An 18,502-nucleotide genomic window follows, 5' to 3' on the forward strand; every position below is an offset into this window, starting at 1 on the left:
CCATTTGTATTGACAACAAAGACAGGAAAGGACTTAGAGATACAGGCTCCGAAGTGTGTATAGTGCACCCCGAAATAATACCTCAGAAATTTCAGCAGCCAACCTCTGAAATAAGATTAAAAGGTTTAGGACCTGCGATACCAACAGCAGTGGTGACTTTGCCAATAGAATATGAAGGATGGAAGGGTATGTGGGATTTTGCAGTCAGTCCTGACATACCATACAAATGTTTAATTGGAAATGATTTGGCTAAGAAGATTGAAAGCTGGAGGATGGCGTGTGAGGAGAAAGAATATGGCAGCGAAAGCCCTGAACAGAGAGCCATGTGTTTTGCCATGCAACAGGATGGGGATGAGAGTCCGGAGTCCAGCGCTGCAGTTGCTGAGCTTGTTGGGAAGACGGGAGGAGTTGAAGAGATTCGGCAGGAACAGGGAGCCGATGTTTCTCTTAAACCTCTATTCGCTTTGGCTCAAAACCCCACAATATCGGCAAAAGAACAGCCCTCCGAGTTTGTGCTAAAGAATGGTGTCTTATATAGAGAAACCAGAAGTGTGAACTCGACAGAAGGATCAGTAACATGTAGTCAAATTGTAGTGCCTCAAAGTTTTAGAGAACAGCTGATGAGGGTGGCACACGAAAACCCTCAAGGTGGACATTTGGGTGTGAGGAAAACCACGAAGAGGATCACTAAGAACTTTTATTGGCCTGGCATGTTCCAGAGGATCAAAGAGTTTTGCCAGTCTTGTGACATCTGCCAAAGATTGAGTACTGGAAGGGATAAAGTTAAAGCTCCTATGATCCCTATGCCAATAATTGGAGAACCATTTTACAGAGTAGGCATTGACATAGTGGGTCCTCTTTGTAAACCAAGCAGACGTGGTTACCGATACATTTTAACCATGATTGACTACGCCACAAGATATCCAGAGGCTGTAGCTCTGACTAACATCGAGACAACAACAATTGCAAATGCCCTGTTATCCATTTGGGGAAGAACTGGTTATCCTAGAGAATTGGTTTCGGATTTGGGAACCCAGTTTACTTCCAGGCTTATGTCGAAATTGCTTGAGTTATGTGGTATTAGACACCTGACTTCAACAGCTTATCATCCACAGACAAATGGACTAGTTGAAAATATGAACAAGACTTTAGTCAAAATGATAAAGTCTTACAGTCAAGAGAAGCCATATGACTGGGACGTCAAATTGCAACAACTGTTATTCGCCTACAGGACCGTCCCTCATGACAGTACTGGCTACAGTCCATTTGAATTGCTATATGGAAGGAAAGCTCGTGGTCCATTAGACCTGATAAGAGAATATTGGGAAGAAAGTCCGGCGACAGATCCAGTTCCAGTGTCGGAGTATTTAAAGGATCTTCAAGCAACAATGCAGCTAGCTAGAGACATTGCTCAAGAACATTTACTTGTGGCTCAGCAGAGACAAAAAGACTATTATGACTCTACTGCTAAACCAAAGATCTTCAACATCGGAGATGAAGTTTTATTTTTATCTCCCAACAAAACCAACAAACTTCAATTGGATTGGTCTGGACCCTGGAAGATCATCAGAAAGCACAACCACATAAACTATGATATTTTTGATGAACATTCCAATGTAGAAAGAAGAGTCCATGTAAACATGTTAAAGCCTTATGTTGTAAGGTCTGCGAATGTATGTTTTGTTGTTTCGGAAGAGGAATCCGGTCCCTTTTCTTTTTGGGAGGGTGATCGTGAACAGTACAAAAATTTAGATCGGGTAGATATGAACATAGGATTGTCCCAACCACAGCGTAGAGAAGTTGTAGAAGTTTCAAGTAAAAAATGGCATTCTGATAAATGTAGTATGTCAACAAATGAAAATGGTTAGATAATGTAAAAGGTACGAATAACAAATTGTTAAGATGGAGTTTATGTTTACAGGATTTTATATTTGAAATTAAACATGTTTCAGGTAAACGAAATTTAGTTGCGGACGCCTTATCTAGACTTCCATAGGTTAAAGGTTTGTATGTATGTGTAATTGAAATGTACTTAACCATAATATGTTTCCCTTTCAGAATTGATGTATATGTATATATTGTTGAATAATATGTGGAATTATTTTTGCCATTCTAGGATTGAGAATGGTCCAAAAATAATTTTTCTGGGGGGGAAGGTGTAGAGATGTGTTTATTATAAAGTGTTTATTATACTGTGTTTAAACTGTATTTATGTTTTACATTGGTTGCCGTGGCCTAGCTGTGAGAGATAGGTTGCCATGGTGACAAGGCAGAAGAGGAGGTGGGCGGAGCTTAAGGAGAAAAAGGTTTGAAAGTGACAGTTAATTTTCAGTCAGGAGGATGAGACCCTGAGAAGAGGTACAGAGTCAGATAGGACTCTGGGAAAGTAGCAGAGTCAAGAAGGGACTCTGAGAAAGTAGTTCAGTCAGGAGGATGAGACCCTGAGAGGAGGAGCAGAGTCAGATAGGACTCTGGAAAAGTAGTTCAGTCAGGAGGATGAGACCCTGAGAAGAGGTACAGAGTCAGATAGGACTCTGGGGAAGTAGCAGAGTCAAGTAGGGACTCTGAGAAAGTAGTTTAGTCAGGAGGAAGAGACCCTGAGAAGAGGAGCAGAGACAGTTAGGGCTCTGTGGTGTGAAGCAGTATAGATTCAGTTAGTTCTTAGTATTTGTGAATATTTCTTCAGCAAGGGAGCTGAAGGAGAAACCTCGTTAGATTGCTCGAGTTAAAAAGAATCTAACAGAGGGGGTTTAGGATCGCCAGTAGTGGAAGACTGGAGATCAGTGGTTTGATCCGGTATAGGACAAACAGTGTGAATATTCACAACAAGGAACACTGAAATAATAAAGCACTTCACTGTAGAAGGAGTTTATAAGATTGTAACATCTAAAGCCTGAATGTATCTCAACCAAGCCATATTGTAACCATCAAGCATATGCCAAGCTCAACATCTCAATATTGCAACAATTACGCTTTGTTTAACAATAAACTTGTTCTCTTTGTATTTTAAACCTGCCTCCTCCATTGATTTTACGTTCGGTGCAATTCCACTCTACCAAAGTTACCTCACAACGCAAATAGGGATAAACAGAGACTTTAAGACCAGCGTCTCTAAACATATTGGTGGCAGTTTAATTTAATAGCAGTCTAGGAACTTCCTTACATTTTTGGTAATCCCATTTGGTGGGATTAACGCACGTCTTTACATTTTATTGGTGGCGTTGATACGTCTTTACACCTTCAAAAATGGTTTTAGCAAAGGATAGTATATCTCCTCTAAATGAATGGCTAGAGTTGATCATAAGCTAGATGAAGAAAAACAAATTGAAACCGAACCCAGCTAACACAAAAGTGCATCAAGGGTCCTAACCTAGGATTGCAGATGTTTCACCCAGTTCTGGATGGATCCCCACTTCCACTGAAAGTCTATGTTCGCAGCGTGGGAGTGCTCCAGGATCATCTCTCCAAGGGCAGCCCAAGGAGATGCAATGGTCACGAGTGCTGCTTACTACCAACTCCATCTGATTTGCCAGCTAGATCCCTTCCTAGACCTTAAGATAGTTGCATCCTTCCATCCCTATGAGATGCCCAGTGGTAGTTGGTTTGGGAGTGGGCCGTAGTTGGTCAGGGAATGGATTCCTGCGGCAGTCTACTGAGACTCTCCTATCAAAATTAATTTAAAATAATTATATTTCTGTATCCAGAATATTTAAGGATGGCATTGTGCCTGCATTGTAATGCCAGTCACCTTCTTCCACTTCACCCGTGACCTGTGGACTTGCAGACCATGCCTACCTTGTCTTAACAGGACATTGATGGGGGAGAGAGGGGAACCTGGAGACAGGGCATCACTGAACCATGCTCCACGTCAAAGTCTTTGATGAGGCCCACACTTCTGCAGAGATCACAGAAGCCACCAAGCGCATGGTAGAAGCGTGGCTTCCCAAGATGCGACAGCTCACGGTCAGGCCTGCTTTTGTTGTGTCAGATTCCGGGGCAAATGTGGTGCAGGCAATCAGAGACATGGGGTTTACAGGTGTGTCATGTCTGGAACACACACTTCACATCACAGTGCAGACTAGGCCTGTCCTTGGGCCAAAAGGAGCTTCACAGGCTGTCTAACAACATTCTGCAGATCAGACATCTGGTCGAACAGTGCCGCAAATTATCGGGCTACTTCCACCACAATGGTGGAACAGCGTCAATGGTGGAAGAATTCTGAGGAAGAAGCAGGCCAAGCTGGGAGTCCCCAAACACAAACTCCTTCAGGATGTCAGAACCCGTTGGAACTCCACCTTTCTCATGCTACAATGATCAGTGGAGTAGCAGAAAGTCATTGCTGCCCCAGCAGCAGCCTCAACCAAGAACTCTCTCCAGCCTCATACTTTTGCTTTTCTCCCCAGCCCAAACATTGTAACTAACCCCTAATAAAGACTAATTGAATTGTAACCTTCACCTCTCCATAGTGATACATTGTGTCTATTTCTTTACTCAACGGTATCTAATGCATGAATGTATCCTTTTCTGAGCCGCGAGCAGCTGCCAGCTTGCCCGGGATGCCTTTCAGGTGTCCCGGGGAGGCCGAAACTGTGTTTCTTTAAACCGCGGATACGGAAACCCCTCGGGCCCCCATATCTGCGAGTTAACCAAACGACTCCATTTTGATGCCATATTTTTCCTAACCAAATTCCAACACTAACTGCTATCTCACTTTTTGTATTTCGGACTCCTACGCTCTGGGAAAAAACTTTTTGTTTTAAGAATATATTTTAATAAGAAACAGCTGATTATCAAACTGGGCTTCCCACTGCTGCGTTGCTCCCGCCAACGCTTCTTCGTCCTTTTGGAACCCCCAGGACCCAGGGGACTTGATGTGGCCCTCAGAAAGTGGATCTGCCACCCTCGCTCCAGATCTCGGAAGGAATTGTAGTTCTTTTTGGACCACAGGGCAAGCTTCAGCCCCCAGAGATGCAGGACCCCATACTCTGGCTCAGTGGACTTACTAAATCACATCTTATGATCCAAAGACCCTTTTCTGCCCCTTTAAGGACTTTCTTGCATCGACATAGGTTTTTCTTCCCTTTATGAACTCTCCTATAAATATTACGAACTATGGACATATACTGAGCCATGATCGAGGCTCTCGTCGATTTCTCTATGGCACTCTGGTGAGTGGGATAACTAGATATATTTCCTACATTATAATTTCTATATTTTTCCCTTATGTATCTAACCCTTGCTTGACCCTTCTGTCCTATTCCCCTTATAAAATGTATAAAAATCATGGGAAGCCACTCTCAGTGACCCTGGAAGGAGGAACGCTCCTGTTTGAAAAGAACTTTGTCAAAGGACATATTTGCATGGACAATACAATGGCCTTTGACCCTGGGGCTCAGAGTCTGACCCACCAGCGGAAGGTGCCCACTTGGCATAAGCGATCATATCGCAACAGGACAAAGGGCCTTCGGAAAGCCACACTTTGTCCTGATCTGTTCGCTCATTCAAACTTCTCTCAGCCGAAACTCCAGCCAAGGTTGCCTCATTGTTTCCATATCCTGACTCAAAGAAAATCCGGATTTTGGCTAGCTTGCCAGACCTCAACGTTGATTGCCACCCATCAAGACAATAAGCTGGTTGGCTAGAAGGCCCCTGAGGACTCGCCGGCCATTTAGACACCACATAATTCCATAATGCACTCAAGAATTCATTGTTTCCCTCTCATCCCGCCTCCCTCTCTCCGTGTTTTTATCACACATGCCTAGTAAGTGAAAGCTGGGCCTATAGTGAAAAAAAGAGGAATTTTATAACTAATTAGAAATGTTCTATTTTGATCCGCTGTAAAGAGATTGAAAAGCTACAACTCCAGAGAGTTCCTTGAGTTGAGTTTGAACTACCTGCCATTTGCTGGCTGACAAATAAAGACTTCTTCTTTAAGACTCCTCTTTATTGTATCCCTGCCACCCTTTTGGAGAAGGGTGAGAGTATTTCTCAGTTTACATAGATTTCCCCTTCAGCATGGTTCCACATGCTTTTTTGTCACTTTATCATGTGCTTACATTCAAAAAATCAAGTGGGAAGACCCAGCATGGAAATGTATCTTAATCCAGTTTTCTGTTACACAATTTTTTTATTTACTCTATTTATATACTGCCTTTCTCAGCCAGTTGGCGACTCAAGGTGGTATACAAACACAAATGCAAGGTTTTCTAAAACAACAAAAGAAATGCATTCCAGGCCTTTGCTTCTGGAAGCAGACAAACAGGGTTTTCCAGGTAAACAAAGAAGGGTCTTCAGGAAGTCCATTGAGGGGGCTGCAGTGGGGCAGTTGAGAGCTATTGTCTATCTTTTGTTATATCCTTAGCCCGAGGCTGAGAAGCGTTCTTGAGTGATGGCCCTTGAGCCAAGAAGTAAAATAGAACATGTTTCATAAATTTATAGAAATAAAATTTATGAAATAAAAGATGGAACAAACACGAAAACTTCCCATCTCATGCACTAGCTGTGGCATGTTCAGCTTTTTCACACTACAATTACTCAATTACATCTGCCCCAAGTGTACACAGATCACTTGCATGGAACACAGGATACGACAACTCGAGGACCGTATTAAGACCCTTAAGGACATTCAGGAACTTGAGCTCTTCTTAGATACCACACACCACACTGGCCTAGACACGCAGCCCATATCACACCAACATTACGGGGAGGCTCAACAGAACAGCACCTCAGATGTGGACAACCCTCAGGCTTGGAGAAATGTCACCCTTAGAAGGACACATAGGACCCAGAAGCCTCCTCAGAATACCTCTGCTCAGCTGCAGTTACACAATAGATTCCAAATTCTCACACAACTAGCACCTGACCAAGAAACACAACATATTGGGGAAGACCAGAATGGCTTAGATACTGATCAGTGGCTCATCCTTGATCAGTGTGCGGGGGACAGCCCTGACTGGGACAACACTTTACAACATTCACACTTGCACAATCCTGCAGGTGTACCATCCCCAACCATAGACCAGGAGCAACAGGAACACATACAGGAGAACCATAGGCTCTCGGACGAATCTCAATGGATTGTCCTTGACGAATGCACCGGGGATGTCGAGGAGGAGGACAACACTTTTCACCTACACAATTCACACCAACAGGATCACTTTTCTGGAGACCTACACACTACATTGCACAAAAGGGGCGCTGTCATTCCTGAAAGTAAACAGGTCTTGGTAGTAGGCGACTCCCTCCTTAGAGGAACGGAAGCTGTCATTTCCAGACCAGATGGGATGGCTCGAGAAATATGCTGCCTACCGGGGGCAAAAATACACCATATCACTCAGAGGCTCACCAGGCTCCTCAAGCCCTATCACCGTCCTCCCCTCATGTTGATTCATGTAGGAACCAATGATACTGCAAGGCATACGTTTCAAAAGATCACAAATGATTTTCGAGCTCTAGGAGCAATGCTAAAAGAATGTAATGTACAGGTGGTCTTTTCATCCCTCCTCCCTGTTGTAAGACACGGACCCACAAGAGCCAGAAAAATAGTACAGGTCAATGACTGGCTTAGAAAATGGTGTCAGGAGGAACGCTTTGGCTTCCTCGACCATGGCCTGCTATTCCAGGAGGATGGCCTACTGGCAAGGGATGGGGTGCATCTCACACAAGTAGGAAAACACTTTTTTGCTCACAGACTCGCAAACCTCATTAGACGCACTTTAAACTAGGTCCACCGGGGGAGGGGGACAACAGCCTTGCGAACACTACTTTACCCATAATGTCTGGGAATCGCCAGAAGGCTAAACGGAGGGCTGCACAAACACAACAAGGACCACGTACCAAAAGCACAATAATACCAATTAAACAGCTCAAGGGAAGATCCCAGGGGCTCACATGTCTTTACACTAATGCACAGAGCATGGGAAATAAACAAGACGAACTCCAACTTCTAGCACAACACCACAAATATGATATCATAGCCATCACTGAAACCTGGTGGGATGACTCCTATCGCTGGAATGTAGATATCGAGGGGTATAACCTCTTTCACAGAAACCGAACAAAGGGGAGAGGAGGCGGAGTAGCCTTATATGTCAAAAACTCTTATGCTGCACAAGAAATTCAAGACAGCAATCTGGGAAACCAGCTTGAAATCATCTGGATAAGAATCAAGGGAACTGGGACTCAAAAAGATGTCGTTGTAGGCGTCTACTACAGACCCCCAAGCCAGGAGGAAGATCGTGATGAAGTCTTCTGCCAACAGTTGACCAAACAGGCACAGAAAAGAGATGTAGTAGTCATGGGCGATTTCAACTATCCCGATATTTGCTGGAAAACAAACTCGGCCAAGAGTACAAGGTCCAACAAATTCCTCGCTTGCCTTGCAGACAATTTCATGGTCCAGAAGGTAGAAGAGGCAACAAGGGGATTGGCTACTCTTGATCTCATCCTAACAAATGCGGAGGACCTGATCGATGCGGTCGAAGTGGTAGGATCCTTAGGGGCAAGTGACCATGTGCTCCTGCAATTTGAGGTACAAAGGAAGGCCGAAACTAAGACAAGTCAAACCCGCATTTTGGACTTTAGGAGAGCTGATTTCCAAAAAATGAAGGAAACGCTGAGCAACATTCCGTGGACACAGATACTAAAAGACAAGGGAGCTACGGATGGATGGGAATTTCTCAAGAGTGAAATACTCAAGGCGCAATTGCAAACCGTGCCAACAAAGAGAAAAAATAGGACAAGTGCAAAGAAGCCAGAATGGATGTCCAAAGAACTTCTAACTGTGCTGAGACACAAAAGAGACATGCACAAGAAGTGGAAAAAGGGAGAAATCACCAAAGAAGAATTCAAACAAATAGCCAACACCTGTAGGGAAAAAGTCCGCAAGGCTAAAGCAAAAAACGAGCTCAGACTTGCCAGGGACATTAAAAACAATAAAAAGGGCTTCTATTCTTATGTCAGTAGAAAAAGGAAAAACAAGGAGGCGATAGGACCTCTTCGAGGAGAAGATGGGGCAATGCTGACAGGGGATAGGGAAAAGGCAGAACTACTTAATGCCTTCTTTGCCTCGGTCTTCTCACAAAAAGAGAGTCTTCAACCTCAGCAAGATGGAGTGGATGAGGGATTGGAGGACATCCAACCCCAAATTGGGAAAGAAGTCGTCCAGGAATACCTGGCCGCTCTTAATGAGTTCAAGTCCCCAGGGCCAGATCAACTACACCCCAGAGTATTGAAGGAACTAGCGGAAGTCATTTCGGAACCATTGGCAACCATCTTTGAGAGTTCTTGGAGAACGGGAGAAGTTCCAGCAGATTGGAGGAGGGCCAATGTGGTCCCAATCTTCAAGAAGGGAAAAAAGGACGACCCAAACAACTACCGTCCGGTCAGCCTCACGTCGATACCGGGCAAGATTCTGGAAAAGATTGTTAAGGAAGTGGTCTGCAAACACTTAGAAACAAATGCAGTCATTGCTAATAGTCAACATGGATTTATCAAAAACAAGTCATGCCAGACTAATCTGATCTCTTTCTTCGATAGAGCTACAAGCTGGGTAGATGCGGGGAATGCCGTGGATGTAGCGTACCTGGATTTCAGTAAGGCCTTCGACAAGGTCCCCCATGACCTTCTGGCAAGGAATCTAGTCCAATGTGGGCTAGGCAAAACTACGGTGAGGTGGATCTGTAATTGGTTAAGTGGACGAACACAGAGAGTGCTCACTAATGCTTCCTCTTCATCTTGGAAAGAAGTGACAAGTGGAGTGCCTCAGGGTTCCGTCCTGGGCCCGGTCCTGTTCAACATCTTTATTAATGACTTAGATGAAGGGCTAGAAGGCATGATCATCAAGTTTGCAGACGACACCAAATTGGGAGGGATAGCCAATAGTCCAGAGGACAGGAGCAGAATTCAAAACGATCTTGACAGATTAGAGAGATGGGCCAAAACTAACAGAATGAAGTTCAACAGTGACAAATGCAAGATACTCCACTTTGGCAGAAAAAATGAAATGCAAAGATACAGAATGGGGGACGCCTGGCTCGAGAGCAGTACGTGTGAAAAAGATCTTGGAGTCCTCGTGGACAACAAGTTAAACATGAGCCAACAATGTGATGTGGCGGCAAAAAAAGCCAATGGGATTTTGGCCTGCATCAATAGAAGCATAGTGTCTAGATCTAAGGAAGTAATGCTGCCCCTCTATTCTGCTTTGGTTAGACCACATCTGGAATATTGTGTCCAATTCTGGGCACCACAATTCAAGAGAGATGTTGACAAGCTGGAAAGTGTCCAGAGGAGGGTCTGGAGAACAAGCCCTATGAGGAGCGGCTTAGGGAACTGGGCATGTTTAGCCTGAAGAAGAGAAGGCTGAGAGGAGATATGATAGCCATGTATAAATATGTGAGAGGAAGCCACAGGGAGGAGGGAGCAAGCTTGTTTTCTGCTTCCTTGGAGACTAGGACGCGGAACAATGGCTTCAAACTACAAGAGAGGAGATTCCATCTGAACATTAGGAAGAACTTCCTCACTGTGAGAGCCGTTCAGCAGTGGAACTCTCTGCCCCGGAGTGTGGTGGAGGCTCCTTCTTTGGAAGCTTTTAAGCAGAGGCTGGATGGCCATTTGTCAGGGGTGATTTGAATGCAATATTCCTGCTTCTTGGCAGAATGGGGTTGGACTGGATGGCCCATGAGGTCTCTTCCAACTCTATGATTCTATGATTCTATGATTCTATGAAAAGTGGAATAAAATATAGTTTATGGTAAAGAAGATAGATGGGGAGAGAGAAGGGTATGGGGATGATGGGGCTACATACAAAAGAGAGAACACCAATTTATTGCATTCTGGCTTGTTGCCCTTGGAAAACTATAAATTCCTAACTATAAATAACTTTTTATTAGGTGGAGCCTCCGGGGGCTCACTGGGTTAAACCCTTGTGCCAACAGGACTGAATACAACAGGTTCCAGGTTCAAATCTGGGGAGAGCACGGATGAGCTCCCGCTATGAGCTCCAGCTCCTCATGCGGGGACATGAGAGAAGCCTCCCACAAGGATGATAAAACATCAAAACATCCAGGTGTCCCCTAGGCAATTGAAGACAGCCAATTCTCTCACACCAGAAGCAACTTGCAGTTTCTCAAGTCGCTCCTGACATGACCAAAATAACCTTTTTTATTGGGAGTGGGGGTAGTTGTGTTCAATAACATAACCGTGAAAAGATTATGATGAGATAATTCAAAATCAATTTTACAACTTATTGCACAATTAACTCATTTGTCCCATCAGAGCTCCGCCTAGTAAATGGCCCCGATCGCTGCTCCGGGAATCTTGAGGTGTTACACAACCAGCAGTGGGGGACTGTGTGCGACAGTGGCTGGGATGCCCGTGATGCTCAAGTTGTGTGCCGGGAACTGAATTGTGGAGATGCCTCAACAGCACTTGGGGGAGTTCGCTATGGCCAAGGGTCTGGTCTGATTTGGCTGGAGAATGTGAACTGTACGGGAGGAGAAACATCTCTGGCTGCCTGTCCCAAAAGCCCTTGGGGAAAGCACAGCTGCAACCACAACCAGGATGTGAGTGTAAAGTGCTCAGGTGAGTCTCTAGAATAGCAGGTAGCTAGAACAGGTAGAACCAAAGCAAAATTCTGAGCATCAGGCTTTATAGTTAGTAAGTTTAACGCTTACTCACAAGGAAAAGAAATTGTTGATGCACAGCATTTATTATTTATTTATTTACTTTCTTAATTTTATACTGCCCTTCTCAGCCCGAGGGCGACTCAGGGCGGTTTACCCCTGAATGAATGAATGAAATTTATTAAGATCAACAAATCAGACAATCTGTATGCCTTAATATCTCTAGTCCTTTTTATTTCCCAATTCAGAGACTAGAAACCGAAGAGATTGAAATTCAATAGTTTAACTAAGGGTTGATCCTTACAATCAAGACAAGGCAAGATAGCGTGCAATAAAAATGCCATGTTTGATTGTCTTTGGATCATGGGTTTTATAGTCTTGAGTTGATGCAAACATGCACATCTGCACACATGAACTCAAGCAGCAATCAGGATTGGGCTAGGGAAGACCTCCCCCATTATCCTCCCTGATGAATACCTGTTGTCTCTATCTGTCTTCTCACACTCTATTCCCTCCTCATTGATGACGCAATAATAAATAATAATAAACTTTAGTTATACCCCGCTACCATCTCCCAAGGGACTCGGTGCGGCTTAAATGAGGCCGAGCCCACAATACATCAATGATAAAGCAATAACAACAATTAATACAAACAATAAAATAAAACTCATAACAAAAATAAACAAACAAAACCAAGCAGTAACACAACGACGTTTAAAACCAATGACTGGGCCAAATGTAATAATTAAAATTTAAGAATAGTGCTGAGCATGAACAGATGAAATATGAACTGGGATAGAGTTTTCAGAGAGGGATGGGGCGTGCAGACATTCCTAGACCAATAGTAAAGTGCAGTGTACAGGTGGTCTTTTCATCCCTCCTCCCTGTTGTAAGACACGGACCCACAAGAGCCAGAAAAATAGTACAGGTCAATGACTGGCTTAGAAAATGGTGTCAGGAGGAACGCTTTGGCTTCCTCGACCATGGCCTGCTTTTCCAGGAGGATGGCCTACTGGCAAGGGATGGGGTGCATCTCACACAAGTAGGAAAACACCTTTTTGCTCACAGACTCACAAACCTCATTAGACGCACTTTAAACTAGGTCCACCGGGGGAGGGGGACAACAGCCTTGCGAACACTACTTTACCCATAATGTCTGGGAATCGCCAGAAGGCTAAACGGAGGGCTGCACAAACACAACAAGGACCAAGTACCAAACGCACAATAATCCCAACTAAACAGCTCAAGGGAAGATCCCAGGGGCTCACATGTCTTTACACTAATGCACAGAGCATGGGAAATAAACAAGATGAACTCCAACTTTTAGCACAACACCACAAATATGACATCATAGGGATCACTGAAACCTGGTGGGATGACTCCTATCGCTGGAATGTAGATATCGAGGGGTATAACCTCTTTCACAGAAACCGAACAAAGGGGAGAGGAGGCGGAGTAGCCTTATATGTCAAAAACTCTTATGCTGCAGAAGAAATTCAAGACAGCAATCTGGGAAACCAGCTTGAAATCATCTGGATAAGAATCAAGGGAACTGGGACTCAAAAAGATGTTGTTGTAGGCGTCTACTACAGACCCCCAAGCCAGGAGGAAGAACTTGATGAAGTCTTCTGCCAACAGTTGACCAAACAGGCACAGAAAAGAGATGTAGTAGTCATGGGCGATTTCAACTATCCCGATATTTGCTGGAAAACAAACTCGGCCAAGAGTACAAGGTCCAACAAATTCCTCGCTTGCCTTGCAGACAATTTCATGGTCCAGAAGGTAGAAGAGGCAACAAGGGGATTGGCTACTCTTGATCTCATCCTAACAAATGCGGAGGACCTGATCGATGCGGTCGAAGTGGTAGGATCCTTAGGGGCAAGTGACCATGTGCTCCTGCAATTTGAGGTACAAAGGAAGGCCGAAACTAAGACAAGTCAAACCCGCATTTTGGACTTTAGGAGAGCTGATTTCCAAAAAATGAAGGAAACACTGAGCAGCATTCCGTGGACACAGATACTAAAAGACAAGGGAGTTACGGATGGATGGGAATTTCTCAAGAGTGAAATACTCAAGACGCAATTGCAAACCGTGCCAACAAAGAGAAAAAATAGGACAAGTGCAAAGAAGCCAGAATGGATGTCCAAAGAACTTCTAACTGTGCTAAGACACAAAAGAGACATGCACAAGAAGTGGAAAAAGGGAGAAATCACCAAAGAAGAATTCAAACAAATAGCCAACACCTGTAGGGAAAAGGTCCGCAAGGCTAAAGCACAAAATGAGCTCAGGCTTGCCAGGGACATTAAAAACAATAAAAAGGGCTTCTATTCTTATGTCAGTAGAAAAAGGAAAAACAAGGAGGCGATAGGACCTCTTCGCGGAGAAGATGGGGCAATGCTGACAGGGGATAGGGAAAAGGCAGAACTACTTAATGCCTTCTTTGCCTCGGTCTTCTCACAAAAAGAGAGTCTTCAACCTCAGCAAGATGGAGTGGATGAGGGATTGGAGGACATCCAACCCCAAATTGGGAAAGAAGTCATCCAGGAATACCTGGCCGCTCTTAATGAGTTCAAGTCCCCAGGGCCAGATCAACTACACCCCAGAGTATTGAAGGAACTAGCGGAAGTCATTTCGGAACCATTGGCAACCATCTTTGAGAGTTCTTGGAGAACGGGAGAAGTTCCAGCAGATTGGAGGAGGGCCAATGTGGTCCCAATCTTCAAGAAGGGAAAAAAGGATGACCCAAACAACTACCGTCCGGTCAGCCTCACGTCGATACCGGGCAAGATTTTGGAAAAGATTGTTAAGGAAGCGGTCTGCAAACACTTAGAAACAAATGCAGTCATCGCTAATAGTCAACATGGATTTATCAAAAACAAGTCATGCCAGACTAATCTGATCTCTTTCTTCGATAGAGCTACAAGCTGGGTAGATGCAGGGAATGCCGTGGATGTAGCGTACCTGGATTTCAGTAAGGCCTTCGACAAGGTCCCCCATGACCTTCTGGCAAGGAAACTAGTCCAATGTGGGCTAGGCAAAACTACGGTGAGGTGGATCTGTAATTGGTTAAGTGGACGAACACAGAGAGTGCTCACTAATGCTTCCTCTTCATCTTGGAAAGAAGTGACAAGTGGAGTGCCGCAGGGTTCCGTCCTGGGCCCGGTCCTGTTCAACATCTTTATTAATGACTTAGATGAAGGGCTAGAAGGCATGATCATCAAGTTTGCAGACGACACCAAATTGGGAGGGATAGCCAATAGTCCAGAGGACAGGAGCAGAATTCAAAACGATCTTGACAGATTAGAGAGATGGGCCAAAACTAACAAAATGAAGTTCAACAGTGACAAATGCAAGATACTCCACTTTGGCAGAAAAAATGAAATGCAAAGATACAGAATGGGGGACGCCTGGCTCGAGAGCAGTACGTGTGAAAAAGATCTTGGAGTCCTCGTGGACAACAAGTTAAACATGAGCCAACAATGTGATGTGGCGGCAAAAAAAGCCAATGGGATTTTGGCCTGCATCAATAGGAGCATAGTGTCTAGATCTAAGGAAGTAATGCTACCCCTCTATTCTGCTTTGGTTAGACCACATCTGGAATATTGTGTCCAATTCTGGGCACCACAATTCAAGAGAGATATTGACAAGCTGGAATGTGTCCAGAGGAGGGCGACTAAAATGATCAAGGGTCTGGAGAACAAGCCCTATGAGGAGCGGCTTAGGGAACTGGGCATGTTTAGCCTGAAGAAGAGACTTTACTTACTTAGGCGATCCCTCGTTTTCCGAGTATGATGGTCCTCCAATGTTCTTGTGGGTCCGTAAGTGGCTGTGGAGCCCTATTCTTGCTCTGCACCTTCTTCCGCAGTGAGGGCATTGGTTTCCAGGTGGAAGGCGGTCCCGGTCGGGGTTGGCTTGACGCGCCTTCCTCCTAGCACGTTTCTCTCTTTCACCCTCCACTCGTGCCTCCTCGAATTCTGCAGCACTGCTGGTCACAGCCGACCTCCAGCTGGAGCGCTCAAGGGCCAGGGCTTCCCAGTTCTCAGTGTCTATGCCAGAGTTTTTAAGGTTGGCTTTGAGCCCATCTTTAAATCTCTTTTCCTGTCCACCGACATTCCGTTTTCCGTTGATAAGTTCGGAATAGAGCAACTGCTTTGGGAGACGGTGGTCAGGCATCCGGACAACGTGGCCAGCCCAGCGGAGTTGATGTTGGAGGACCATCGCTTCAATGCTGGTGGTCTTTGCTTCTTCCAGCACACTGACGTTTGTCCGCTTGTCTTCCCAGGAGATTTGCAGGATTTTCCGGAGGCAGCGCTGGTGGAATCGTTCCAGGAGTTGCATGTGACGTCTGTAGACAGTCCACGTCTCACAGGCGTATAGCAGGGTTGGGAGGACAATAGCTTTATAGACAAGCACCTTGGTCTCCCTACGGATGTCCCGGTCCTCAAACACTCTCTGCTTCATTCGGGAAAATGCTGCACTTGCGGAGCTCAGGCGGTGTTGTATTTCAGCATCGATGTTGACTTTGGTGGAGAGGTGGCTGCCAAGGTAGCGGAAATGGTCAACATTTTCTAATGTTACACCATTAAGCTGTATCTCTGGCATTGGGGAGGAGTTGGCTGGTGACTGCTGGAAGAGCACTTTGGTTTTCTCAATGTTCAGTGACAGGCCAAGCTTCGTGTATGCTTCTGCGAAGGTGTTTAGAGTGGCTTGTAGATCTTCTTCTGTATGCGCACAGACGACATTGTCATCAGCATACTGGAGTTCTATAACAGATGTTGTTGTAACTTTGGTTTTGGCTTTCAGTCTGCTGAGGTTAAACAGCTTGCCATCTGTCCGATAGATGATTTCCACTCCGGTGGGAAGCTTCCCATCAACAAGGTGAAGTATCATTGCGATGAAGATGGAGAATAGAGTTGGGGCAATAACACATCCCTGTTTGACACCCGATTCCACCTTAAATGGGTCACTTTGGGAGCCATTGCTGTCCAAGACTGTTGCCATCATGTCATCGTGGAGGAGCCGCAGGATGTTCACAAATTTGTTAGGGCATCCGATTTTGTGGAGGATGGTCCAGAGAGCGCTGCGATTCACTGTGTCGAATGCCTTGGCAAGGTCGATGAATGCCATGTACAGAGGTTGGTTTTGTTCCCTGCATTTTTCTTGGAGCTGTCGTGCAGTGAAGATCATGTCCACGGTTCCTCTGGAGGGGCGGAAGCCGTTCTGGGATTCTGGGAGGGTGTCTTCTGAGAGGGGCAGGAGGCGGTTTGCAAGGATTCTTGCGAGGATTTTCCCAGCGGAGGTTAGAAGGGAGATACCTCGATAGTTTCCGCAGTCTGTTCTTTCCCCTTTTTTGAAGAGGGTGATGATGGTGGCATCCTTGAAGTCTGCTGGGATTTTCTCGGTCACCCACACTTTTTCTATGAGCTGGTGGAGTTGGTGTGTCAGCTCAGGTCCTCCCTCTTTGAAGATTTCAGCAGGGATCCCATCCGGTCCGCTGGCTTTGTTATTCTTCTGCTGGCTGATGGCATTGCTGACTTCTTCCAAACTAGGCAGTGCTGCAAGCTCATCCCTGGTTTGTTGTTGCGGGATTTGTGAGAGGACCTCTTCGGCCACATTGGAGCTGCGGTTCAGGAGGCTTTGGTAGTGTTCTTTCCAACGTAGTGCAATTGAGTTTTGGTCCTTCAGGAGTTTGGTTCCATCTGATGAGCGTAGAGGCTGTATGCCATGGTTTCTTGGTCCGTAGATGACCTTTGTGGCTTTGAAAAATCCTTGAGCATTATGGGTATCTGCCAGGTGTTGTATTTCTTCAGCCTTCTTTGTCCACCAGATGTTCTTGAGTTCTCTTGTCCTTCTTTGGACCTCGGCTTTTGCACTAGCGTAGATCTTTTTCTTAGCAGCACAGTTGATGTTTCTCTGCCATGTTTGGAAGGCTTTCCTTTTCTTGTCAATTAGCTGTTGGATCTCGATGTCGTTTTCATCAAACCAGTCTTGATGTTTCTTGGCTTGGTATCCAATAGTTTCTTCGCAGGCTTGGATGATGGAGGTCTTCAGTTTGTTCCAATGTTCCTCAACATTTTCGGGGTGTTCTGTGGGTAGATGGTTCTTGAGTGCTGTTTGGAGATGGGCTCGTCTGGAGGGCTCCTGAAGGGCTTGGGTGTTCATTTTGCGCCTTGTCTTTCTGCCTTGGACTCTGCGCTTGGGAGCGATCTTGATGGCCATCGAGGATCGGATTAGCCTGTGGTCAGTCCAGCAGTCGTCAGCACCTGTCATGGCTCTTGTGAGGAGCACGTCACGGCGGTCTCTGGCACGTGTGATTACATAGTCTAAGAGGTGCCAATGCTTTGACCGGGGGTGCTTCCATGATGTCTTGAACTTGTTTTTCTGGCGGAAGAGCGTGTTGGTGATGACAAGGTTGTGTTCCGCACATTTGGTGAGAAGCAGGATGCCATTCGGGTTGCTGTTTCCAACCCCGTCTTTTCCTATGGTTCCTGGCCACAGGTCGAAGTCTCGCCCGACTCTTGCATTGAAGTCCCCCAGGAGGATGATTTTGTCCTCCTTAGGTATCCCCGATAGGACGGTGTCCAGCTGACAGTAGAATTTCTCCTTGATGTCTTCGTCAGCATCTAGTGTTGGTGCATAGGCACTTATGATGGTTGCCCGTTGGTTTTTGGCAAGATTGATTCGGAGGGTTGAGAGACGTTCGTTGATGCCAGTGGGTGCTTCGGACAGATGTTTCACCAGATCATTTCTGATGGCAAAGCCGACTCCGTGCATTCTTTGGTCTTCTTCAGGCAGTCCCTTCCAGAAGAAGGTGTAGCCTCCTTTTTCTTCCTTCAGCTGTCCCTCCCCTGCTCTCCGGGTCTCCTGAAGGGCTGCTATGT

The 18,502-nt window shown here is 45.5% G+C and overlaps 1 protein-coding gene across 1 annotated transcript in view; it reads left to right on the plus strand.

Moving 5' to 3' along the window:
• The window catches only part of LOC132765869 (deleted in malignant brain tumors 1 protein-like), a 91,937-nt gene that overhangs the window by 25,260 nt on the left and 48,175 nt on the right, over positions 1-18,502 (plus strand). Inside the window, exons 8-9 of the mRNA XM_067463259.1 lie at positions 3,875-4,036; positions 11,275-11,561. Coding sequence (XP_067319360.1) covers positions 3,875-4,036; positions 11,275-11,561 — 449 coding nt within the window. The remainder of the gene's footprint in view (positions 1-3,874; positions 4,037-11,274; positions 11,562-18,502) is intronic.

Source organism: Anolis sagrei, chromosome 2, assembly GCF_037176765.1.
Source record: "Anolis sagrei isolate rAnoSag1 chromosome 2, rAnoSag1.mat, whole genome shotgun sequence".
Taxonomy (NCBI): domain Eukaryota; kingdom Metazoa; phylum Chordata; class Lepidosauria; order Squamata; family Dactyloidae; genus Anolis; species Anolis sagrei.